Source organism: Heptranchias perlo, chromosome 8 (genome assembly GCF_035084215.1).
Source record: "Heptranchias perlo isolate sHepPer1 chromosome 8, sHepPer1.hap1, whole genome shotgun sequence".
NCBI lineage: Eukaryota > Metazoa > Chordata > Chondrichthyes > Hexanchiformes > Hexanchidae > Heptranchias > Heptranchias perlo.
The window spans coordinates 2,076,530-2,103,420 of NC_090332.1; the positions used below are offsets into that span (position 1 = coordinate 2,076,530).

The 26,891-nt window shown below is 49.9% G+C and overlaps 1 protein-coding gene across 2 annotated transcripts in view; it reads left to right on the plus strand.

Annotated features, from left to right (window-relative positions):
- The first annotated feature begins 2,594 nt into the window (after positions 1 to 2,594).
- LOC137324338 (L-gulonolactone oxidase-like) overlaps positions 2,595 to 26,891 on the plus strand; it is a 38,154-nt gene continuing 13,857 nt past the window's right edge. Inside the window, exons 1-6 of one of the 2 annotated variants that reach the window (XM_067988512.1) lie at positions 2,595 to 2,747; positions 9,041 to 9,142; positions 10,412 to 10,537; positions 12,849 to 12,943; positions 18,210 to 18,300; positions 19,208 to 19,393. In XM_067988512.1, coding sequence (XP_067844613.1) covers positions 2,745 to 2,747; positions 9,041 to 9,142; positions 10,412 to 10,537; positions 12,849 to 12,943; positions 18,210 to 18,300; positions 19,208 to 19,393 — 603 coding nt within the window. In that variant the 5' untranslated portion in view covers positions 2,595 to 2,744. The remainder of the gene's footprint in view (positions 2,748 to 9,040; positions 9,143 to 10,411; positions 10,538 to 12,848; positions 12,944 to 18,209; positions 18,301 to 19,207; positions 19,394 to 26,891) is intronic. The other variant, XM_067988513.1, reaches the window with a different exon arrangement.

Below are 26,891 nucleotides of genomic sequence, written 5' to 3' on the forward strand. Positions count from 1 at the left end.
AGTGCCAGGCAATGACCATCTCCAACAAGAGAGAGTCTAACCACCTCCCCTTGACATTCAACGGCATTACCATCGCCGAATCCCCCACCATCAACATCCTGGGGGTCACCATTGACCAGAAACTTAACTGGACCAGCCATATAAATACTGTGGCTACGAGAGCAGGTCAGAGGCTGGGTATTCTGCGGCGAGTGACTCACCTCCTGACTCCCCAAAGCCTTTCCACTATCTACAAGGCACAAGTCAGGAGTGTGATGGAATACCCTCCACTTGCCTGGATGAGTGCAGCTCCAACAACACTCAAGAAGCTCGACACCATCCAAGATAAAGCAGCCCGCTTGATTGGCACCCCATCCACCACCCTAAACATTCACTCCCTTCACCACCGGCGCACTGTGGCTGCAGTGTGCACCATCCACAGGATGCACTGCAGCAACTCGCCAAGGCTTCTTCGACAGCACCTCCCAAACCCGCGACCTCTACCACCTCGAAGGACAAGGGCAGCAGGCGCATGGGAACAACACCACCTGCACGTTCCCCTCCAAGTCACACACCATCCCGACTTGGAAATATATCACTGTTCCTTCATTGTCGCTGGGTCAAAATCCTGGAACTCCCTTCCTAACAGCACTGTGGGAGAACCGTCACCACACGGACTGCAGCGGTTCAAGAAGGCGGCTCACCACCACCTTCTCAAGGGCAATTAGGGATGGGCAATAAATGCCGGTCTTGCCAGCGACGCCCACATCCCGTGAACGAATAAAAAAAAAAAGTCACTCTCACCTCACCTCTGGAATTCAGCTCTTTTGTCCATGTTTGGACCAACGCTGTAATGAGGTCTGGAGCCGAGTGGTCCTGGCGGAACCCAAACTGAGCATCGGTGAGCAGGTTATTGGTGAGTAAGTGCCGCTTGATAGCACTGTCGACGACACCTTCCATCACTTTGCTGATGATTGAGAGTAGACTGATGGGGCGGTAATTGGCCGGATTGGATTTGTCCTGCTTTTTGTGGACAGGACATACCTGGGCAATTTTCCACATTGTCGGGTAGATGCCAGTGTTGTAGCTGTACTGGAACAGCTTGGCTAGAGGCGCAGCTAGTTCTGGAGCACAAGTCTTCAGCACTACAGCTGGGATGTTGTCGGGGCCCATAGCCTTTGCTGTATCCAGTGCACTCAGCCGTTTCTTGATATCACGTGGAGTGAATCGAATTGGCCGAAGACTGGCTTCCGTGATGGTGGGGATATCGGGAGGAGGCCGAGATGGATCATCCACTCGGCACTTCTGGCTGAAGATGGTTGCAAACGCTTCAGCCTTGTCTTTTGCACTCACGTGCTGGACTCCGCCATCATTGAGAATGGGGATGTTTGCAGAGCCTCCTCCTCCCGTTAGTTGTTTAATTGTCCACCACCATTCACGACTGGTGAGTGTTTGTGTGCATGTAATGTTTGTGTGTGTATCTGTGTGTGTGTGAGTGTGAGTGTGTTTGTTTGTGTGCTGATGTGCACACTCCCACACATTCTGCCATCCCCAAGTTTCCATCTCCCACAATCGGGCAACATGTCTTCAGCAACCATTCTCCATCACACCTGCCCTGTCACATCTACACCATCAAACCCACCCAGTTACACCCACTCCGTCACATCTACACTGTCATACTCACCCTGTTACACCCACTCCGTCACATCTACACCATCAAACCCACCCTGTTACACCCACTCCGTCACATCTACACTGTCATACTCACCCTGTTACACCCACTCCGTCACATCTACACCATCAAACCCACCCTGTTACACCCACTCCGTCACATCTACACTGTCATACTCACCCTGTTACACCCACTCCGTCACATCTACACCATCAAACCCACCCTGTTACACCCGCCCTGTCACATCTACACCATCATACCTGCCCTGTCACACCCACCAAGTCACACCCATCCCATCACACCCATCCCATCACACCTGCCCCGTCATCCCCACCGCATCATCCCGAATCCTCTTACCTGTCCAGTCACACCCACCCTGTCACACCTATCCCATCACACCTGCCCCATTAATCCCACTCCCATCACCTCCATCCCCTCACACCCTCAGCTGCCACAGCCATCCTGTCACAATGGTCCTCGTCACACCTGCCCCCCAAACCGTGCAAACTTTTGAAATCCTGTGATCAATGCAAAACTATCACAACCCCAATGGGCCCAACGCAACAATTCCCCAGAAAGATCTCCCGTCACCTCCGTGAGTTTTTTGAGGGATACTTCAGGGCTTCTTCGAAACTGGGATCTGACTCATGATTTGGACAAACCAGAGTCAGAAGCTAATGAATCAATGGATATACATGAAGGGAGAATAGACAGAACTTTGTAGCTGGAGTGTCTGAGGGACACACGACTGCACGTCCTGCCTGTCGAACTGTCCTCGGCTCACACCCAGGCCTATCACGTGAGACTATCTGGAGGTCTCTACTTTGACCTGTAAACTCAATGCTGGATTAGGCAGGTAAGTTTATCAACAGGTTACTCATTGTCCATTTCAGTTATCACAGACAGGAATTCCATTAACATATCATCCACAGAAAGAGCTGAATCATTAGGCTGGGGCTCAGAGTGATCTCCTCTCATCTGGGTGTCGGTTCCGTCTCTCATCAGGTTCCCTCTACCTCTAGCTTGTGCAGGACACACCCGTGAGTGTTAATTCCTATTCCAGCTCGACTGCAGCTCCAGTACTCCACCAGCAATGGTAAGAACCTTCAGTCTAAAGTGCGACTTGTGTTGGAGAGTGAGACTGGTACTGAGACTCTCTGTTTGGAGAGTATCTCTGAATGTTTGTAACTCTGAACTACAGAGTAATGGATACCTGGGAGTGAGTGGAATCTAATCGAGGGGATCAGGTGGTTTATACACCTTCAGATCTGCGGAGAGACTTGAGAAGCTGGGGTTGTTCTCCTTAGAGCAGAGAAGGTTAAGGGAAGATTTAATAGAGGTGTTCAAAATTATGAAAGATTTTGATAGAGTAAATAAGGAGAAACTGTTTCCAGTGGCAGGAGGGTCAGTGGCCAGAGGACACAGATTTTCAGATGGTTTATATATAGAAGAATGGATACCTGAGAGTGAGTTACAGGCTGGAATCTAATCGAGGGGTTCAGTCTTGTGATTTATGATCACTGCCTGAAACCTGGTGAATTATTACAGCCAGAACCTCCTCCCTGGTGCCTGTTATTGTGATTATGTGGTTATGTTAGAATTTTCTTCTTGTTTGATGTTCTAGAAGAAAATTCTAACATAACCACAATATCACAATAGCAGGCACCAGGGCCCTTGGTCCCAGCTCTGTATCTCACTGATGAACAGGTCGATGTCCATCAGTGAGATACAGGCAGGGACCTAGGGCTGGGACCATGGGCTGGGACCAAGAGCTGAGACCAAGAGCTGGTCATTATGAGATCTCTGTCAGGGTTTCAGTGCTCCAGTTCAGTATTTTCTCTCTCAGTTCCTTCCTTGGTCTGGCAGATTCTCACTGTCCAGATTGTTGATGTGTTTACATATCTCCAAGATGTGTCTTTGAAATTCTCTGAAGGTCCAGTGTCTCCATTCTGATCTGTGTCACTGTGTAAAGTTTGTGCACAATGCTTGTTTAAAACAGAAGTTAATTTAACTATCTGGACCTCTCACTGAATTGAGCTTCGATAGTTTCCAATATTATTCCCCGTTCCCATTATCACCGTCTCTGGTTCTGTGGTTCGCCTTGGGGCAGTTTAAAGTATTGCTGAAAACAACTGCTTTTAACATAGAGACCCAAAGGCCGATTAATGACTCACTTGATCACTCAGCCTGGACTGTGCCTGGGGTCAAAGGGATTAGATTTTATAAAATGTGAACACATTGGTGTGAAATATCTTTATTTGCTATTTTACCAGAGGCATTTAATTTAAAGGTGAATACTTCACTGAAATCACAGGTAGGTGAACAAGAGAAACACAGTCATTGGAAAGAAAGAACAAAGCTGTATTTATATAGTGAATTTCATGATCACAAGTTACCTTTGACATGTAGTCACTGTTGTTTTGTAAATTACACGGCAGCCAATTTGCACACAGCAAGATCCCACAAAAGCAATGCGATGAATGACCTGATAATCTGTTTTGGTGATATTGGTTAAGGGATCAATGATACTCAGTTTACCAGGAGAATGTCCTGCTCTCCAAACAGTGCCGTGCGATCTTTTACGTTCACCTTGAGAGGGCAGACGGGGCCTCGGCTTAATGGATCTGTTGAGGGAGCTTTACTCTGTATCTAACCCGTGCTGTACCTGCCCTGGGAGTGTTTGATGGGACAGTGTAGAGGGAGCTTTACTCTGTATCTAACCTGTGCTGTATCTGCCCTGGAAGTGTTTGATGGGACAGTGTAGAGGGAGCTTTACTCTCTATCTAACCTGTGCTATACCTGCCCTGGGAGTGTTTGATGGGACAGTGTAGAGGGAGCTTGACTCTGTATCTAACCTGTGCTGTACCTGCCCTGGGAGTGTTTGATGGGACAGTGTAGAGGGAGCTTTACTCTGTATCTAACCTGTGCTGTATCTGCCCTGGAAGTGTTTGATGGGACAGTGTAGAGGGAGCTTTACTCTCTATCTAACCTGTGCTATACCTGCCCTGGGAGTGTTTGATGGGACAGTGTAGAGGGAGCTTTACTCTGTATCTAATCCGTGCTGTACCTGCCCTGGGAGTGTTTGATGGGACAGTGTAGAGGGAGCTTTACTCTGTATCTAACCCGTGCTGTACCTGCTCTGGGAGTGTTTGATGGGACAGTGTAGAGGGAGCTTTACTCTGTATCTAACCCTGTACCTGCCCTGGGAGTGTTTGATGGGACAGTGTAGACGGAGCTTTACTCTGTATCTAACCCGTTCTGTACCTGCCCTGAGAGTGTTTGATGGGACAGTGTAGAGGGAGCTTTACTCTGTATCTAACCCTGTACCTGCCCTGGGAGTGTTTGATGGGACAGTGTAGACGGAGCTTTACTCTGTATCTAACCCGTTCTGTACCTGCCCTGAGAGTGTTTGATGGGACAGTGTAGAGGGAGCTTTACTCTGTATCTAACCCTGTACCTGCCCTGAGAGTGTTTGATGGGACAGTGTAGAGAGAGCTTTACTCTGTATCTAACCCATGGTGTACCTGCCCTGGGAGTGTTTGATGGGACAGTGTAGAGGGAGCTTTACTCTGTATCTAACCCGTTCTGTACCTGCCCTGAGAGTGTTTGATGGGACAGTGTAGAGGGAGCTTTACTCTGTATCTAACCCATGGTGTACCTGCCCTGGGAGTGTTTGATGGGACAGTGTAGAGGGAGCTTTACTCTGTATCTAACCCCCCTGTACCTGCCCTGGGAGTGTTTGATGGGACAGTGTAGAGGGAGCTTTACTCTGTATCTAACCCCCCTGTACCTGCCCTGGGAGTGTTTGATGGGACAGTGTAGAGGGAGGTTTACTCTGTACCTTTCCCCAGTGCTGGTGCCCTCAGCTTGAAAGGCACAAAATTATAAATGAAACCCACAATCTCGTGTTTTGAAACTTCTCCTCTCCCTCATGTCACTTACACAACGTAAGGCCCAAGGTTTTAATTTAACTCATTTACTTAATTAAATTGGGAATACTGTTTATTACATTCTCAGTATCCTGGGAACATTGTCCCAGTTTTTCAATCTGGTCCATGAATTTAAAATGGCAGCAAAAACACAAATGAAATTAACAACTGCCTCAGCTGTCTCTGTCTCAAAGGACACTGAGTCCATCATTTAATTACACATCTGAAGATTGATTCAGTCAGCGCGACTGATTTATAGACTAAATTGACAGGTCCCGGTCAGTAAACTGCTCTTCCTCACCATTTCTCTTTGAGACTAGGCATCGTTCATGAAATTAAAACATTTTTCCCCCACCAAAATTTGCCATAAAACTGATTCACGCTGGGGACTGACAGAGTGTTTTAGAAATTGATCCCACACAACATGGAGCCACTGGGCATTCTCTTCTCCTCGCACCTTGTTTGCTGCCTGGTTTTTACTGCAATGGAGATTTATGGCTCTAAAAACCAGTAGTTCAATCGCATTCAGACCAGGGCCTTTCCAGTGTGTCAGCCATGGCTCAGGGGCAGCTCTCTCGCCTCTGGGTCAGAAGGTCGTGAGCCCAAGTTCCAGGCTGACACTCCCAGTTCAGTACTGGGGGAGCGCTGCACTGTCGGAGGGTCAGTACTGAGGGAGTGCGGCACTCTCGGAGGGTCAGTACTGAGGGAGTGCTGCACTGTCGGAGGGTCAGTACTGAGGGAGCGCCGCACTGTCGGAAGGTCAGTACTGAGGGAGCGCCGCACTGTCGGAGGGTCAGTACTGAGGGAGCGCCGCACTGTCGGAAGGTCAGTACTGAGGGAGTGCTGCACTGTCGGAGGGTCAGTACTGAGGGAGCGCTGCACTGTCGGAGGGTCAGTACTGAGGGAGCGCCGCACTGTCGGAGGGTCAGTACTGAGGGAGCGCTGCACTGTCGGAGGGTCAGTACTGAGGGAGCGCTGCACTGTCGGAGGGTCAGTACTGAGGGAGCGCCGCACTGTCGGAGGGTCAGTACTGAGGGAGCGCCGCACTGTCGGAGGGTCAGTACTGAGGGAGCGCTGCACTGTCGGAGGGTCAGTACTGAGGGAGCGCCGCACTGTCGGAGGGTCAGTACTGAGGGAGCGCCGCACTGTCGGAGGGTCAGTACTGAGGGAGCGCTGCACTGTCGGAGGGTCAGTACTGAGGGAGCGCCGCACTGTCGGAGGGTCAGTACTGAGGGAGCGCTGCACTGTCGGAGGGTCAGTACTGAGGGAGCGCTGCACTGTCGGAGGGTCAGTACTGAGGGAGTGCTGCACTGTCGGAGGGTCAGTACTGAGGGAGTGCTGCACTGTCGGAGGGTCAGTACTGAGGGAGCGCCGCACTGTCGGAGGGTCAGTATTGAGGGAGTGCTGCACTGTCGGAGGGTCAGTACTGAGGGAGCGCTGCACTGTCGGAGGGTCAGTACTGAGGGAGCGCCGCACTGTCGGAGGGTCAGTACTGAGGGAAGTGCTGCACTGTCGGAGGGTCAGTACTGAGGGAGCGCTGCACTGTCGGAGGGTCAGTACTGAGGGAGTGCGGCACTGTCGGAGGGTCAGTACTGAGGGAGTGCTGCACTGTCGGAGGGTCAGTACTGAGAGAGTGCTGCACTGTCGGAGGGTCAGTACTGAGGGAGTGCTGCACTGTCGGAGGGGTAGTACTGAGGGAGCGTTGCACTGTCGGAGGGTCAGTACTGAGGGAGTGCTGCACTGTCGGAGGGTCAGTACTGAGAGAGTGCTGCACTGTCGGAGGGTCAGTACTGAGGGAGTGCTGCACTGTCGGAGGGGTAGTACTGAGGGAGCGTTGCACTGTCGGAGGGTCAGTACTGAGGGAGTGCTGCACTGTCGGAGGGTCAGTACTGAGAGAGTGCTGCACTGTCGGAGGGTCAGTACTGAGGGAGTGCTGCACTGTCGGAGGGGTAGTACTGAGGGAGCGTTGCACTGTCGGAGGGTCAGTACTGAGGGAGTGCTGCACTGTCGGAGGGTCAGTACTGAGGGAGCGTTGCACTGTCGGAGGGTCAGTACTGAGGGAGTGCTGCACTGTCAGAGGGTCAGTACTGAGGGAGCGCTGCACTGTCAGAGGGTCAGTACTGAGGGAGTGCTGCACTGTCGGAGGGTCAGTACTGAGGGAGTGCTGCACTGTCGGAGGGTCAGTACTGAGGGAGTGCTGCACTGTCGGCGGGTCAGTACTGAGGGAGTGCTGCACTGTCGGAGGGTCAGTACTGAGGGAGCGCTGCACTGTCGTAGGGTCAGTACTGAGGGAGTGCTGCACTGTCGGAGGGTCAGTACTGAGGGAGTGCTGCACTGTTGGAGGGTCAGTACTGAGGGAGTGCTGCACTGTCGGAGATGCCGTCTTTCAGATCAGACGTTAAACTGAGGCCCCGTCTGCTCTTTCAGGTGGATGTTAAAGATCCCATGACACTATTTGAAGAAAAGCAGGGGAAGGAGCTGTGAGAAAACTTGTCCATAAATAATCAGTCCAGACAAGGAGTCTCCATTTCACATCGAGGCCTGGTCAGTCTCAGGGCACTGAAATGGAGCCTCATTATTAACACTCCCTCATCATAAACCACCCAGAATGGCCCAGACACAAATCTCCAGTACAGTGAGTACAACACCTCACACCTCAATGAGATGATCGCCTTGATAACAAGAACTGCCCATCTCCCTGTTGTTGGGGAGTTTGTGCTACATAGAATGTACAGCACAGAAACAGGCCATTCGGCCCAACAGGTCCATGCTAGTGTTTATGCTCCACACGAGCCTCCTCCCTCCCTACTTCATCTCACCCTATCAGCATATCCTTCTATTCCTTTCTCCCTCATGTGTTTATCGAGCTTCCCCTTAAATGTATCTCCACTATTCACCTCAACTACTCCTTATGGGAGTGAGTTCCACATTCTCATCACTCTCTGGGTAAAGAAGTTTCTCCTGAATTCCTTATTGGATTTATTAGTGACTATTTTATATTTGTGACCCCGAGTTCTGGTCTCCCCCACAAGTGGAAACATTTTCTCTACGTCTATCCTATCAAACCCTTTCTTAATCTTAAAGACCTCTACAAGATCACCCCTCAGCCTTCTCTTTTCTAGTGACAAGAGTCCTAGCCTGTTCAATCTTTCCTGATAGGTACAACCTCTCATAGAAAATAGGAGCAAGAGTAGGCCATTCGGCCCTTCAGGCCTGCTCCGCCATTCAAAATGATCATGGCTGATCAGTTCTAGTATCATCCTAGTCAATCTTTTTTGCACCTTCTCCAGTGCCTCTCTATCCTTTCTATAATATAGATCCAGAACTGTCCACAGTACTCCAAGTGTTGGTACTCCAGCCTCCAACTAATGGGGTTTCATGGAGTTGGATTGACTTGTGTGTCTCTGTGACCTGATTCCCTCCCATCCTCTGACTCACCTCCTGTTTGTTATTTAATCAGGTTCAAGGCACCGAGGGCTACAGGTTCCAAAACTGGGCCAGCACCTACAGCTGCCACCCGGAGCTGTACTTCGAGCCCACCTCGGTGGAGGAGGTCCGGCAGGTGAGGAGCAGTGGGAACGACTCCTACATTCACCTCTCAGATACATCGAGGGAGGGAAGTGACAGCTTTAGTCACTAGTCCGACAAGAAGTTGAATACACAGCGAACAATGGTGGGATGGGGAGAGTGCGGAGTGGTGAGCAGTGGGGTATCGATATACAAGGGGGAAGAGTGAGGTATAAAAGATCGAAAGGTCCTGTATTTACACAGCGTCTCTCACATCCTCAGACCGGCCCGAAGCACTTCACAGCCAATAAATAAAGGCTGACACTTACGTAAACAGACATGCAAAATATACACTCTGAGGGCAGTGAGATACAGGATATACACACTGAGGGCAGTGAGATACAGGATATACACACTGAGGGCAGTGAGATACAGGATATACACTCTGAGGGCATTGAGTTACAGGATATACACACTGAGGGCAGTGAGTTACAGGATATACACACTGAGGGCAGTGAGTTACAGGATATACACACTGAGGGCAGTGAGATACAGGATATACACACTGAGGGCAGTGAGTTACAGGATATACACACTGAGGGCAGTGAGTTACAGGATATACACACTGAGGGCAGTGAGTTACAGGATATACACACTGAGGGCAGTGAGATACAGGATATACACACTGAGGGCAGTGAGTTACAGGATATACACACTGAGGGCAGTGAGATACAGGATATACACACTGAGGGCAGCGAGTTACAGGATACTCATAGTTGGAAAGGAATGTCACGGGCTGTGTGCTTCCGGTTTCCCCAGATGTCCGTTCCCGGTTTCCCCAGATGTGTTCTCCCATTTCCCCAGATGTTCTCCCACTTTCCCAGATGATCTCCCAGTTCCCCCAGATGTGCTCCCAGTCTTCCCAGATGTTCACCCAGTTTCCCCAGATGTGTGCTCCCAGTTTCACCAGTTGTTCCAGTTTCCCTGGATGTTCTCCCATCCTTCAGATGTTCTCCCATTTCCCCAGATGTTCTCCCAGTTTCCCCTGTTGTTCTCCTGAGTCTCCAGAGGTGTGCTCCCAGTTTTCCCAGTTGTTCTCCCAGTTTTCCTAGATGCTCTCCCATTTCTCCAGATGTTCTCCCAATTTCCCCAGACGTGTGCTCCCAGTTTCTCCAGTTGTTCTCCTGGTTTCCCCAGATGTGCTCCCTATGAGTTCCACTCCCAGCTGGAAGCAGCAGACCCTTGGCCTGTTCCTGAAGAGACAATGCTTAACTCCAAAGTGATTGATTCTCAGACAGGTCGTTAAATGTTTCTCGTTCTGCAGATTCTGGAGCTCGCCAAACAGCGCAGTAAACGGGTAAAGATCGTGGGGTGTGGCCATTCCCCCTCTGACATCGCATGTACTGACGATTACCTCATCAGGCTCAACAAGCTTAACAAACTGCTCCAGGTAACGTTTAGTCAGAAGGTTCGATTCGTAACCCCTCAATGTACCCCCCCCCCCGTTGCTCAGGGTTACTCGGGGAACCCCCAACACGTGACCTGCTTCTGACCTCTGCTCGGAGGTGGGGCGGGGCCTGTAATGACATCATTGAGATCGAGCACTTGGCAGAGCTGGAGACTCAACCCAATGTTCTGCCCAAGAATGTTCAATATATGTAACCTTGGGTAGACCTCACTTAGAGCACTGTGCACAGTCCTGGTCTCCATATATCTTGGGTAAACCTCACTTAGAGCACTGTGCACAGTCCTGGTCTCCATACATCTTGGGTAGACCTCACTTAGAGCACTGTGCACAGTCCTGGTCCCCATATACCTTGGGTAAACCTCACTTAGAGCACTGTGCACAGTCCTGGTCTCCATACATCTTGGGTAAACCTCACTTAGAGCACTGTGCACAGTCCTGGTCTCCATATACCTTGGGTAGACCATACTTGGAGCACTGTGCACAGTTCTGGTCCCCATATTACAAAAAGGAATCAGAGGCACTGGAGAAAGTGCTGAAAATATTGTCAAGGATGATACCAGAACTGAGAGGGTACAACTATTAGGAAAGACGGAACAGGCTGGGGCTCTTTTCTCTAGAAAAGAGAAGGCTGAGGGGTGACCTGATAGAGGTCTTCAAAATTATGAAGGGACTTAGTAGGGTAGACGTAAAGAAGGTGCTTTCACTTGTGGGGGTGACCAGAGCTAGGGGCTATAAATGTAAGATAGTCACTAACAAATCCAATAAGGAATTCAGGAGAAACTTATTTACCCAGTGAATGGTGAGAGTTAATCGTATTCAGGTGGAGGGTATCAATTGGGGACTCTCTCGTATCCTTTTTATAGGCGAGCTGAGCTCGGGTGTGGTTTGTGTGTAAGGAGAATCTCTGTGAATAAAGACTTGGAAACAATTAAAGGCCAGGCTCTAGTATTCTATCCTTCACATCCTGGCTATCCAATTATAACAGTGAGAATGTGGAACTCGCTCCCACAAGGAGTAGTTGAGGCGAATAGCATAGATCTATTTAAGGGGAAGCTGGATAAACACATGAGGGAGAAAGGAATAGAAGGATATGTGGATGGGGGTTAGATGAGGGAGGGAGGGAGGGAGGGAGGGAGGGGGCTCGTGTGGAGCGTAAACACCAACATGGACCAGTTGGGCCGAATGGCCTGTTTCTGTGCTGTAGACTTGCTGTAATATGCCTTGGATTATGATGAAAGATGGCTCAAAAGAATTCAATTTTCAACAGAACCCTTCAGTGAGTTTACATTTGGAAGGTCGGCCTGCATTGTCCCCGAGCCAGCGGCCTCGATTTCCATCTGTTGTCGTCTTCCCAATGGAAGTGAATCAAGGTGGTCATCCCCCACCCCCCCAGCTGCTGTGACCCCACCCTGACCCCTTCCTATTTTCCTTCTTCAGGTTCATTTATATAATATTCAAGGTGGACACAATCTCTCGGAAGTGCGGAAATCCGGTTCTGCCACCGTGTTTCAGGAGTTGCAAGGACTTTGAAGGGCAACTCAGAGTAGCAAGTCTGAGTGTTCCTGCAGCAGGGCATCAAACCCTGAGGTTTCAGACTCCTCCATGGACTGTCAGGAAGCTCTTGATAAGGTTCCACACAAGAGACTATTGGAGCAGGTTAAGGAATATGGAATTAGGGGGAGGGGAGCGAATTGGATTTTAAAAAAAATGGTTGGAAAGGGAGTAAACAGGGAGTAGGAGATGTGGGCGTCACTGGCAAGGCCGGCATTTATTGCCCATCCCTCGATTCCTGAGAAGGTGGTGGTGGACCTTCTTTCTGCAGTCCATGTGGTCTTATTCTTTGTGGTGGTTTTGATACAACTGAGTGGTTTGCTCGTCCTCTTCAGAGGGCAGTTAAGAGTCAACCACCTTGGTGAGGGGCTGGAGTCACATATAGGCCCAGACCGGGTAAGGTAAGCCTATTTGATTACCGATCCTACCTGTACACTAGCCTTTTAGGAAATCGGGCAGCTGATGTCAGGGCAACATATAAATGTTGTTTAGATCCAGCGGGCAGTATGTGGATGGGCACTTGAGACCGCTGACCCACTGACCCGAGGGAAATGTCATGGAATTGCTGGTGAGGGGGTTGGGGATTGGCATTTAATGGAACAACGTACCAACTCGGAGTCTGATTGCATCTGCACAAAACTGGAGCATAATCCAGGCCAGAGCCTCGTTCATAGCTCTTTGGCCATGAAGTAATCTGGTTGGCCACAAGAAGCGGAGTCTGATCGATGTATTTTCTTTGCAGGTGGATAAGAAGCAGCAACGGGTGACAGTGGAGGCAGGGATGCTGCTCTCCCATCTCAATGAAGAGTTAGCATCGCTCGGATTGGCTCTGTCCAAGTGAGTGTCTGAACCAGGGATTACCTTGTACAAAGGACCCTGCCACATCTCTCCCCACTGTCCCGCTCTCACTCAGGTCGTCTGGTAGTAAGCGGTACCAGAGAGGCCGAGGGCAGTGCCAACCAGCCAGGTTAGAACATGCCAACTCAACCCGAGCCAGCGCCAGCCCTCAATCAGATCACCCCTTCAAACCTCTAAACTCAAGGGAATACAAGCCTAGCCTCTGCAACCCGTCCTCACAATTTATTCCCGGTATTATTCTGGTCAATCTGCGCTGCACCCTCTCCAAGGCCAATATATCCTTCCCGAGGTGCGGTGCCCAGAACTGAACACAGCATTCCAGATGTGGTCTAATCAGAGCTCTGTGCAGCTGTAACATGACTTCCTTCCCTTTGTATTCCAGCTCCATTTGAGATAAAGGCCCAACATTCCATTAGCCTTTTTGGTTACTTTTTGTACCTGTGCACTAGCTTTTAGTGATTTCTGTACCTGAACTCCCAAATTCCTTCACTCCTCCACAGTTCCTGGTCTCTCGCCATTAAGAAAATATTCCAATTTGTCTTTCTTGGGTCCAAAGTGGATGACCTCACACACTTCCCCACATTGATCTCCATCTGCCGCAGTTTTGCCCACTCACTGAATCTATTAATGTCCCTTTGCAACTTCCTGCTCCCATCTGTCTACAATGTCTCAGCAAACCTGGATACGGGGCTCTCTATTCCTTCATCGGAGCCATTGATGTAATGTGAGAAGCTGGCTCTTACTCCACACAAGTTCACCCACCTTCTCCCAACAGGGCCTGAGATTCTCAGACTCGAGTTCACGTTGGAGCCTTGCAGCCGCCAGGGAGAAGAGCCTTTCATCCCATTTCAGGAGGTGGGGGAGGGAAGGGGGCTCCCTTCAGACCCATGTCCCAGAGGTGAAAGGTCAGGGTTCAGACAGCCCTGTCATCCACCCTCAATGGCACATTTTGCTTTGATCAGGAATAACACTGCACAGTGATCAATAATGTATAAATTGCTTGTAGTTCTGTAATCACTGCTTTACTGAAACCTTACTGATTAATTTCCTTGCTGCAACAAGATGCTTTATGTTCAGTGTGTATGATTAATGGACATCGCACACTGACCTAAATCATTCAGGCCCAGGATTTCTTGCTGTGGTAACAGGCCCAGTGAAATATCGCTAATTAATTATCACAGCCACAACAAAACTCTTCATTCAGCAGCTATCAATATTTTATCGGGGCATTATTAAATAATCGTTAATATTTTATAGTCTGGTTCCTGCAAGTTCTGTGCGACATTAGGAGCCATTTAATGTCACAACTGACTGCTGGCAAAGCAAATCCTGTTGCAACTGGGTCGGAGTTTAGTCGGAGATTTTTCGATGGGCCGTAGGGGGATTTACTCTGAGGTGATTTTGTTTTTCTCGTGGACGTCCCGGCCTAGAAATTGGCGGGAGGCGTGAGCCCGCCATATTGGTAAAGGCCTCTGTATAGGCGCCCAGGGCATGCGTCTGAAACAGACGTTTGCACGTGTGTTACGGGGGCCTAACACCTGTTTGAGGCGCTCGCTGCAAGATTGGTTTGCGACTGACAGTGGCCAGCGCTGTTCATATAGCGGCCAATGTCCTCAGGCACTTGGCAGCCAAACCCGGGCTCCTTAAAGGGACTGCTGGAGGCCACCTCCTGAAAGGGGAGTTTAATTTTTATTCCTTACCGTGTTGCAGAGTCGGGAGGAGCAGGAATTCTCCTCCAGGCTCCAGCATTAAACCCACGGGCTGCTGACGACCACCACTCACTCCCACCCTCCCGATTGCCCCCCTCCCCCCCAACGATTGCCCCCCTCCCCCCACCCCGCTCTTGATTACCTCTTCCCCCCTCCCCCACCCTCAGACTCTGTTTCCAGCCTCGGCTGGTGTCCGAGCTGGCCGGTCTCGCTCCCCCCCCTCCCCGCCGGACCGGTGAGCTGCCTCTCGGGCCGTGTCTGGCTCCCAACATTCGCCGGTAATAAACAAATGAGGCAGGTGAACCAATTTGCCACGATTATGCCGCCAGTCTCATTGGGCGTGAGCAGTGTGCACAGCAACGGGATCGATCCCACTCTGGGCAGGGTCCAATTTCTAGCCCCCTGCGCTCGTCTCCAGTGTGTTAGAGCGGCTGAATCGCAAACCGCGTGAGTTCAGCGAGGGCCTCTGTTGGGCCTTGTTCATCGGTTCACAAGGAGCACTCTGTCTTTGACATTTTCTCTATGTTTTATGGGACGAGTATCACCATCGTTTCTCCGAAAGCAGTCTCCCCATCATTTCCTTTTGGGTCCCATTCGTCGAGAACCAAGGACCCTGAGAAACCTCTCCCGATGGGTCAGTTTTCATGTGTGACCATGGATAGTGCTACTCAACTAGGGAGGGCATCACAGTAAACTGGCTTCAGTCCCCCCGGGGGCCCACTAGGGCAGCACCATCTACAGACAGGGGTCAGACGCAGGCACCCTGCCTGACTCCCAGACCGGCAGACACAGAGACCGACAGCAGCAACCCCTACTGTCCCAGTTGGGATTTGCAATCTCAGCACTGAAACTAAATGCGAGAGATAATTGCAGATCTCGGGGTGGGGGGCGCGGGGGGTGGAGGTGATGGAGGTGATGGAGGGCAGAGCTTGAGGTGGGGAGAGGAAAATCAGCCAGGTTCCCGCTCAAAGACAGTGACCAGGAATGCACAGGTGGGGCTCATCTATAGTGCCGCCTACAGTCAAATAGCCACCAGGACTCACTCTGAATAATGGCAACTGGATCCAGATACCCGGAGGGAGCCATCCCCTTGTGGCCCTGGAAGAGAGGAGAAGAGGAGCACACGTGTGTGCATGTGGGTATATGTGTGTTTGTGTGCGAACATGCACGTGTGTAAGAGGGGAATGACGACTGGGGGAGGCGTGAGTCCTGGGCTATTGTCAAGGGTGGTGCGATGAGTCATTAGATTCATCACAGTGAGGATACGGGGAGCTCTGGGTTATTGACAGCATTGTACGGTCAACTTGCTGCTAATCCTGGGATGAAGTATTGGTTCTCTATCAGTTTAACTGCCCGGCTAATAAAACAGCACAAAGGGTTTCAAACAGGATCTGGAACCAGATCTGACAGCCTTTGATTTCTGCTCACTCGTAGACTCACTGCAATCCCTGGGCGCTGATATCTGCTGCAGATCAATTTTGATAAATATATAGTACATCAGGTTTTCATCTAAACAGGGAGGATTACAGAGAGCAAGTCAGGTGTATCGATGTCCAGGAGAGGGATGGTCTGGGCGAGGGGTTGGATAAAGTGCCTGGGCTCAGTCTCACTTTACAATGTGTCTCAGGCTCAGAGAGTGACACGTTTGTTGGTTTTATAGTTGTGTTCAATGTCGTGCAGTCGTGTGTGTGTTTGTGTGTGCATGAGTATATGTGTATGTGGGTGTGTGTGTGTGTGTGTGTGAGTATATGTGTATGTGGGTGTGTGTGTGTGTGTGTGTGGGGGGTGTGTGTGTGTGTGTGAGTATATGTGTATGTGTGTGTGTGTGTGTGTGGGGGGTGTGTGTGTGTGTGTGTGTGTGAGTATATGTGTATGTGGGGTGTGTGTGTGTGTGTGAGTATATGTGTATGTGTGTGTGTGTGTGTGAGTATATGTGTATGTGGGTGTGTGTGTGTGTGTGTGTGAGTATATGTGTATGTGGGGTGTGTGTGTGTGTGTGTGTGAGTATATGTGTATGTGGGGGTGTGTGTGTGTGTGTGAGTATATGTGCATGTGGGTGTGTGTGTGTGTGTGAGTATATGTGTATGTGGGTGTGTGGGAGGGTGTGTGTGAGTATATGTGTATGTGGGGGGTGTGTGTGAGTATATGTGCATGTGTGTGTGTGGGTGGGTGTGTGTGAGTATATGTGCATGTGGGTGTGTGTGTGTGTGTGTGTATGTGTGAGTATATGTGTATGTGGGGGGTGTGTGTGAGTATATGTGCATGTGGGTGTGTGTGTGTGTGTGTGTGAGTATATGTGCATGTGGGTGTGTGTGTGTGTGTGTGTATGTGTGAGTATATGTGTATGTGGGGTGTGTGTGTGTGTGTGTGTGAGTATATGTGCATGTGGGTGTGTGTGTGTGTGTGTGTATGTGTGAGTATATGTGTATGTGGGGTGTGTGTGTGTGTGTGTGAGTATATGTGCATGTGGGTGTGTGTGTGTGTGTGTGTGTGTGTGTGAGTATATGTGCATGTGGGTGTGTGTGTGTGTGTGTGTGTGTGTGAGTATATGTGCATGTGTGTGTGTGGGTGTGTGTGTGTGAGTATATGTGCATGTGGGGGTGTGGGTGAGCGTATAAGTGTGTGCACGGGGGGGGTGAGCATGTACATGGGTGTGCATGAGAATGTGTGCATGGCTTTGTGTGCATGTGTGTGTAGTTGTGTGTGTGTGCACATGTGCATGTGTGTGTGTGTGTGTGTGTGTGTGAGTGCTTGTGCATGGGTGTGAGTGTGCATGTGGGTGTGTGCATGTATGTTGTGTATATGTGTGTGTTTGTGTATGTGTTGTGCGTGTGTGTTTGTGTTTGTGTATGTGTTGTGTGTGTGTGTTGCGTGTTGTGTGCATGTGTGATTAGGGTGGTGAGCTGATCCCATGTTTATCCTTTCATCTCGTTCTTTGTCTCAACTGTGAGGGATTTTTGAAGTGAAGAGTTTCTGGGGGCCAGGGACCAGCCCACTGGATACTGACCCAGGCAAACCGTTCAACATAGGAACAGGAGGAGGCCATTCAGCCCCTCGAGCCTGTTCCGCCATTCAATTAGATCATGGCTGATCTGTATCATAACTCAATCTACCCGCCTTGTCTCTGTAACCCTGCATCCCCTCACCCAGCAAAAATCTACCAGTCTCAGGTTTGAAATTTTCAATTGACCCCCAGCTTGATCAGCTTTTTGGGGGGAGAGAGTTCCAGATTCCCACTCCCCTTTGTGTGAAGAAGTGCTTCCTGACATCACCCCTGAACGGCCTGGCTCTAATTTTAAGGTTCTGCCCCCTTGTTCTGGACTCTCCCACCAGAGGAAATAGTTTCTCTCTATCGACCCTATCAAATCTCTTAAATCATTTTAAACACCTCAATCAGATCACCCCTTAATCTTCCAAACTCAAGGCAATAAAAGCCAAGTTCATACAGCCTGCGCTCACAACCTAACCCTGTACAGGCAGGGCCTGATCTAATCACAATGTGTTTACACTAAAGATGTGACTCGTTCCTCTTTCAGTATTGGCGCCGTGTCCGACCTAACAGTTGGAGGAGTGATTGGTACTGGCACCCACAACACTGGCATCCAGCATGGCATTCTGGCCACCCAGGTACTAGCCCTTTCCCAGGGCGATTAGCTCCACCAACTGCTCTTTAATGTGAAGTTTATATTATCAGCTTGTAGCTGCTCAAACCCAGACTGGACTAACTGCACACGTGACTATCCACTCTGACACAAGGGGCAGCTCTCTGTGTTGTGTCTGCGTTGGATTCTATTAAAATAAAGTCTGAAAATGCTGGAAACACTCAGCGGGTCAGGCAGCATCTGTGGAGAAAGAAACAGACTTAATGTTTCGGGTCGATGAACTTTCGTCAGAACTGGTCTGTGGAACAGACTCCCTCGGGAGACGGTGGAAACAGTTAATGTTGATTCAGTCAAATACAAATTGGATAGATTTCTTTCAGAAAATAATATTTTGGGATCCAGTCTGTGAGTAATTTGAGACGTGACGTGTGGTGAGTGTAACAGGCTCGGGAGGAACAGGTGACTTTGGACCTCTGGTTCCCAAAGCTCTCCACCACTGGGGGTTTTCCTCACCTCATGTCTGGGTCTGTTGTAGAATAAATTGATGGAGATTGATTGCTGTGATTAGTCAACAACTCCATTATCGTTGTATCATGTGACGACCGGGACTGTAGGAGGTGAACGAGATCGACCTCGGTCTGTTATCGTCCAACAATTCCCATGTTCCTGTGTTCATCACTATTCAGACCGAAGGGTCAATGTTTGTTGGCCATTGAAGATCCTGTTGGTGCTTCCCTGTGCTCTCCTAGTGTGACACATCGCCTGTACACCAGTACATCAGCAATGGTTCACATGGTGGTGTAAGCACCAGTGTGTTTAGATATTTTTACCTGGCACTTTAAGGCCTTCCAGCTCTTGTATCGATGGTCTACCCTCACACTTCTGTGACAAACAGTAAACCAGCCCTTGTAACCTGGGTCTTCTTCCCTCAGGTAGAGGCGCTGACCTTGATGACTGCAGCCGGTGAGATCCTCGAGTGTTCCGACACAATGAACCCCCAGGTATTCCAGGCGGCCTGCCTGCATCTGGGCTCCCTGGGAGTGGTTTTAAACCTCACCATCCAGTGTGTGCCAGCCTTTCACATTCACCTGCAGCAGTTCCCACAAACCCTCACCGAGGTAGAGTGCTTTTCATTGTTATTGGGACCAATACTGAGATGTTAGTGTGTGTTGGTGACCAGGGTCCATGTACTGACACACTCATTTGTATTAGTGACAAACACTGAGCAGTGTGCACTAGTCCCTGGCAGTATCTGATGTACAGTTGGGTTGTGGTGCCCAACACTGTTACTTGTTATGTAGTTTTTGTCAATTTTGGGGGCCTGTATCTATTAATGCTGACTGGTGCCTGGCACTATTGGATGTGTTCATTCTCACTGGTGATTGACACTATTGGATGTGTTTGCTCTGACTTGATTGGCACCATTGGATATGTTTATTCTCACTAGTTATTTTCACCATTGGATTTGTGTGTTCTCACTAGTTATTTTCACCATTGGATTTGTGTGTTCTCACTAGTTATTTTCACCATTGGATGTGTTTATTCTCACTAGTTATTTTCACCATTGGATTTGTGTGTTCTCACCAGTTATTTGCACCATTGGATGTGTTCGCTCTCACTAGTGATAGCACTGTTTGGAGTGTGCAACTGTTTGATTATTCATCTGGCACATAAGTGAAAGACTAGACGTGTTAGCTGTGATTTTGCCTGTATCGTATCTCTCTAGTTTAAAGGCGACCAATGCACCGTTTTTCAATGTACCTCTGGGTCCAAGGGAGGATCTCCTTGTGTCGCTATGTGTCAACGAGAGAGTAAACATAAGAGGGGCAATTTCCTTTGAACACCATTTCTAGTCAGATGGTAAAACAGCCATTTTGAGATAACCTTCCCATTTCACTAGAAGCAGGGATGAGAGGCAGTCTAATTGTACGACTATCTCCTGACACCACTCCGTGTCCAGGCTCAAGTTCCACTCTTGTGTAGATAGACAGGAGAAGCTGGGGTTGTTCCCCTTAGAGCAGAGAAGGTTGAGAGGAGATTTGATAGAAGTGTTCAAAATCATGACCGGTTTAGATAAAGTAAATAAAGAGAAACTGTTCCCATTGGCGGAAGGGTCGAGAACCAGAGGACACAGATTTAAGGTGATTGGCAAAAGAAGCAAAGGTGACACGAGGAAAATCTTTTTTACGCAGCGAGTTGTTATGATCTGGAATGCGCTGCCTGAAAGGGCGGTGGAAGCAGATTCAATCGTGGCTTTCAAAAAGGAATTGGATAAATACTTGAAGGGAAAAATTTTTCAGGGCTACAGGGAAAGAGCAGGGGATTGGGACTAACTGGATTGCTCTTACAAAGAACCGGCAGGGGCTCGATGGGCCGAATGGCCTCTTTCTGTGCTGTAATGCGTCTATAATATTAATAGACCGCAGCACCGTGTAATTAACCCTTTCCATACACTATCAACACCCATTGCTATCTATCACTGGACTGGTTGAGTCTGACGGTTTTAGACAGTCTCCCCTCCAACTGAAAGTGGGGGGCAATCCGTGTTCGTTGATAAGGAGCTCTCATCACCCCCTCTTCATGAAGCTCCGTTCAGTTAATTCGTGGACCTTGCTGCACTTTAAAGCTTTCATTGAGCAGCAGTCTGGGCTCGGCAGGGAGTGAGAGAGAGAGACGGAAATCATTAATCAATCATCAGATGAAATACAGAGTGTGACCCTTACAGGGCGAGATATAATCAAAGTGGCATTCCGGGATTGGAGTGTGAGTTGGATCCAATCATGTAACTTGGGCCTGACACACTCCTGCACTCCTCTCTCTCCAGATAACGGAGAGTGTTGAGGTTTGAAGTGTCGTCTGGTGACGAGGCACTGATGGAAGCTGATTTCACACCATTCACAGCTGCTCATTCAATCCAGGAAATGCCTCAGACATTGGCTGCAGAAGATAAAAGGCAGAGAGCAGGAGGGTTTTGTTCAGCGTCTTGTCAGGAGGAATCTTTGAATTGATTTGACTGGGTTGAGTTGCCTCGGTCTGCGGATTGTCTCACCTTGTTCGACGGGCCGAATGGCCACCTTCTGTGCTGTCACCTTGTTAAGTGAGGAAGGAGTAAACCAGACCGGGGTGGGAGGGTGGCAGGGCCAGGGGGGGAGGGTCAATTTTCACTTTGGAAAGTTGTGGTGGGCTGATTGTTGGGATTAACAAGGGGGTAAGGGCCTAAAAATGGGGTCAGTAGCCTTACTGGCCTGTTACTCCCGGCGATCGGCCTGCTGTGACTCTCGCAGAGAAACTGATCAGTGAGTCTGTAACCAGAGTTAAGATCATCACCAAAAGAACGAAGGGAGAGGTTAGAATGTTTTTATGCAGAGGGTTGTTGAGGCCTGATACAACCTACCAGAAACAGTGGTGGAATTAGAATCCAGAATAGTGTTTCAAAGGGAAGTGGAGAAATATTTAATACAGAAAACTTCAAAAGGGTTTGGGGAAAGGGCAGGGGAATGGGACTGAGGGGAGAGCTCTTTTAGAGAGAGAAGGTATAGGAGCGATGGGCAGAATGGACCCCTTCTGTGCTGGGATTCTATAATTAAATGAGTTCATGATTCTAGGAAGGGAAATTCTAAAAACAAAACGGGACACAATCTCAGAGCTGGAGCTAAACCGGTTCAAAGTAAATTGAATAAAAATCTCCTCAGCGGAGGGTTGTGAGGGTTTGAACGCCCTGCCTCAGGAGTCAACGGAGGTGTTTCCATAAGTAAGGACATCGATATGGAGAAAAGCCAAGGAACTGGGATTGAAAAGATGGAGGTGCCCACTGACCAACACAAGGACGGATCAGTCTCAAGGGCCCAATTCCCGTTCCTCTGTTCCTAATATTGAGGGAAAAATAAGGCAATTCAGAAGATCAGAAACTCACCATCCGGGGAATAACGAGCATGAATTGGGCCCTGCCAGTTTTTTAAAAATTCCTTCATGGGATGTGGGCGTCGCTGGCGAGGCCGGCATTTATTGCCCATCCCTAATTGCCCTTGAGAAGGTGGTGGTGAGCCGCCTTCTTGAACCGCTGCAGTCCGTGTGGTGAAGGTTCTCCCACAGTGCTGTTAGGAAGGGAGTTCCAGGATTTTGACCCAGCGACGATGAAGGAACGGCCGATATATTTCCAAGTCGGGATGGTGTGTGACTTGGAGGGGAACGTGCAGGTGGTGTTGTTCCCATGTGCCTGCTGCCCTTGTCCTTCTAGGCGGTAGAGGTCGCGGGTTTGGGAGGTGCTGTCGAAGAAGCCTTGGCGAGTTGCTGCAGTGCATCCTGTAGATGGTACATCCAGTATCGCATTGGTGGCACTGCCAGTCTGCCATTCCCTCACACTAATTATCTAGAGAGAAGTATTGGTAAAGAAAGTGAAAGGGCCCAATAGACTGACCCCATCTCACCCAGCGTCACTGAGACAGATGCCACACGTGTCCCAGCTTCATATTGACCTCCTTTACTTCAAGTGGCACAGTGCCCGAGAGTGGCAGTGGGAAGGACCAATAATTAGTGCAGCAATTTGTCTGAATGATGAATGGTGTTAATGAGCTACCCACTGTCTTGTTGTCTCGGATTAATAGGATGGTGTAATCGCCTCCGGTCCTGTCAGGTAAGTAACTATGTGATCTGAGCAGGCATTTCTCTCCAAACGACGCAGTCTTTACCTCTCTGCCATCTATCCCCTCCCCTTGCTTCTACTTTGCCTCAGCAATTGCAGCCAGGAGAATGTATCCAGCCAGCACCCAAACCAATCCTGGTGCCTCCGATATATTCCCGGGCCCACCTCGGCTATGACTTGCCGCTGGGATTGTTCCTCCCTCCTGCTGGGACACGTCTGCCAGGTGGGATCAGACTGCGATCTCAGCCAACCCTGCCCCGAGATCTGTCACTTGTATTTTTTGATTCCTATTCAAACCCTTCACAGAAAGGGGCCGGACTCCCATCAATCAGTCTGTTCAAAGCTTCAATGACAAACCGACCGTCATCCATCTGTCCACCCAAACCTTCATTAATCAGCCTCCCTCACCAACAAGTCTACCCCAACCCTCGCCAATTAGTCTACCCCAACCCTCACCACACAGTCTACCCCAACCCCCTCCGCACAGTCTACCCCAACCCTCACCACAAAGTGTGCCCCAATCCCCCCCGCACAGTCTACCCCAACCCCCCCCGCACAGTCTACCCCAACCCCCCCCCCCCGCACAGTCTACCCCAACCCCCCCCGCACAGTCTACCCCAACCCCCTCCGCACAGTCTACCCCAACCCCCCCCGCACAGTCTACCCCAACCCCCTCCGCACAGTCTACCCCAACCCCCCCCGCACAGTCTACCCCAACCCCCTCCGCACAGTCTACCCCAACCCTCACCACAAAGTGTGCCCCAATCCCCCCCGCACAGTCTACCCCAACCCCCCTCCGCACAGTCTACCCCAACCCCCCCCGCACAGTCTACCCCAACCCCCTCCGCACAGTCTACCCCAACCCCCCCCGCACAGTCTACCCCAACCCTCACCACAAAGTGTGCCCCAATCCCCCCCGCACAGTCTACCCCAACCCCCCCCGCACAGTCTACCCCAACCCCCCCCGCACAGTCTACCCCAACCCCCCTCCGCACAGTCTACCCCAACCCCCCCCGCACAGTCTACCCCAACCCCCCTCCGCACAGTCTACCCCAACCCCCCCCGCACAGTCTACCCCAACCCCCTCCGCACAGTCTACCCCAACCCCCCCCGCACAGTCTACCCCAACCCCCCCCGCACAGTCTACCCCAACCCCCTCCGCACAGTCTACCCCGCCCCCTCCGCACAGTCTACCCCAACCCCCTCCGCACAGTCTACCCCGCCCCCTCCGCACAGTCTACCCCAACCCCCTCCGCACAGTCTACCCCAACCCCCTCCGCACAGTCTACCCCGCCCCCGCACAGTCTACCCCAACCCCCTCCGCACAGTCTACCCCAACCCCCTCCGCACAGTCTACCCCAACCCCCTCCGCACAGTCTACCCCGCCCCCGCACAGTCTACCCCAACCCCCTCCGCACAGTCTACCCCAACCCCCTCCGCACAGTCTACCCCAACCCCCTCCGCACAGTCTACCCTGCCCCCGCACAGTCTACCCCAATCCCCCCCGCACAGTCTACCCAGCCCCCGCACAGTCGACATCATCAACAACCCTTCCATGATTCATCAATCAGCCCACCTTCGATTGGTAAACCCATTAACCCTGCTAGAATATTAATCAAATAGCACCTGGTGAATCCTCATCAAAGAACGATCAGATACTGACCATATCGGGGGAATTCGATGGCCCAATTGGGCTTTGCTTGAACTGTTTTACATCGACTGATCTAAATGATATTAACATTTACACTACCAACCTGCTATTATGTAAAATACTGAGTGAGTGAGTTAACCTCTTCATGCCTAAATCATCAACGAGGATCTCAGACCATGAAATCATGAACTAACATTTCTTTATTGACAGTTATGATATTACAATTAGTGGCATCTTAATATCAAACAGTTGGAGTGCTCAAGATATTTAGATTGACATTATTAACTGATGGGATTAATATCTGGGGTTACAAAGCCTGTTCGAGTGTGTCACAGAAACTCAGCATCAGATGGGCTGTACTTATCGCAGGTTATGCTCAGTGTTGATTGATACAATATCAGCAAGGTTAGTTTACACTAGATTCCTGTAACAGTTTTGAATCATAGAACGGTTACAGCACAGAAGGAGGCAATTCGGCCCATCGAGCCCATGCTGGCTCTTTCTAACAGCAATCCAGTTAGTCCCATTCCCCTACTCTTTCCCTGTAGCCCTGCAAATTTTTTTTAGTTCAAGTATTTATCCAATTCCCTTTTGAAAGTTATTATTGAATCTGCTTCCACCGCCCTTTCAGGCAGCGCGTTCCAGATCGTAACAACTCGCTGAGTAAATTGCAAGTCTATCAGATATGTTAAAGCCTAGTTAATTCAGCTTATTTCCGATAATCTCACGGGTTTAGCAATGACTCCAGGACTATATATGACCTCATCCCGTCCTTCTGAGTCGGTGCATTGGTGGTCTCGCTCGGCCTAGTCTCCAGGATGTTGGTGAATGAATCTCAGTCCTGTCGTCATTTCTTCCTTCCTCTGATATCTGTCCACTCAGTGGAAGGAGAATCTCTCTTCCGTTCTCTGAAACTTAACTCTTACATACGAGTGATGGACGGAATTAGAACAACAACCACCTGCATTTATATAGTGCCTTTAAAGTAGTGAAACGTCCCAAGGTGCTTTACAGGAACTGTAGTCTATCTCCAACTAATGGGGATCTTCTAACTTCCCCTCTAACCTCCCTCTTTTCATTCTCTCTCCCTGATTCTCTTTTGTGAAAAACACCATCTTTTGATTCTCAATGTAAAACCTCTTTTTCCCACCTATTGATATACTGACCAATCTGAGTGATACACCTGATTCCCTTATTTAGTGAGATTCCCATAGACGGGGACGTCAAACACCCACAACAAGCACATTCTTCATTATTTGAGAAAAGCCAGATGTGTCCATTAGTCACAAACTGTTTACTTTACCTGGTCTTAAATAATAGCCCAGCACAATCCAGATAAAGGGAATCGGTCACTCCCAGATCTAGTTGTGAAAACTTCTTTCACCAGATAGTGCTGGTTCTCCATTCAATCTTGACAAGCCTTGGTACCAAGGAAACATCCAACATTCTGGTGATTCATACAGTCACATATTTAAGTGGAGCCTCTGGGTCTGGGTTCTCAGCTTCCTCTGGCAATAGGAGCCTCTACAAGCACTAATCCTCTGCCAGAGACAGGTACGTTCACCTCTGTCTGCAGATATGGCTGTGCAGTAACTGAGGGGTGTGCACAGGGCACCTCTTGGGCAGCCTGACGTGCCTGGCAATCCTCCGCTGGCTCTTCCTCCTCCTCTTCTAAACAGCTCAAACTGGAGAATTCCCATTGGGAAACCCCAGGGTGGGAGAGGAGACGAGATGCAGAGGGAAGATCATTGACGACGATTGGTACGAGGAGATCTGAGAGCCTGCCCCATGGGCCCGAGGCCTTCACTTTGATTCCCCGCAGAGCCCGGAGTGAATCCCACTCGGAGTTTTCCTCCGACACATCTCGAGAGATCCCTCCCTCTAAAGGGTGGGAGGGGCACTGTTACAAACGACCCAGAGTAAATGCAGCCCCTCCCGTGTATCATTAACAGCTTCCTGTCGAGGATTCCGCCTGTGAAGGTCCCCTCGGAAATTCAAAACTCTTCATTGCTCAGAATGATTCCACAAGAGGTTAGGTACCAGCATTATGGGCTGTCAGTGCGTCGACTGGATTAATACACACACTGCTGACCCTTTCCCCTGTTTAGCGTCACTGTTTAATCCCTGTTTTACCTCAGCACCTTCCTGTTATAGTCAAGAGTTTCCACCTGTTGATTCAGACTGCAGATTATTGGTGTTTAGCTGAACACTTGCTCGCCTCCACAGTTACACACAACCCTGTCTCCAATGTTAGTACCAAACTGAGTTACATTTTAGAGACATCTCCCCCCGGCACCCAGCAATGTGTTTATTCAGAATCTGT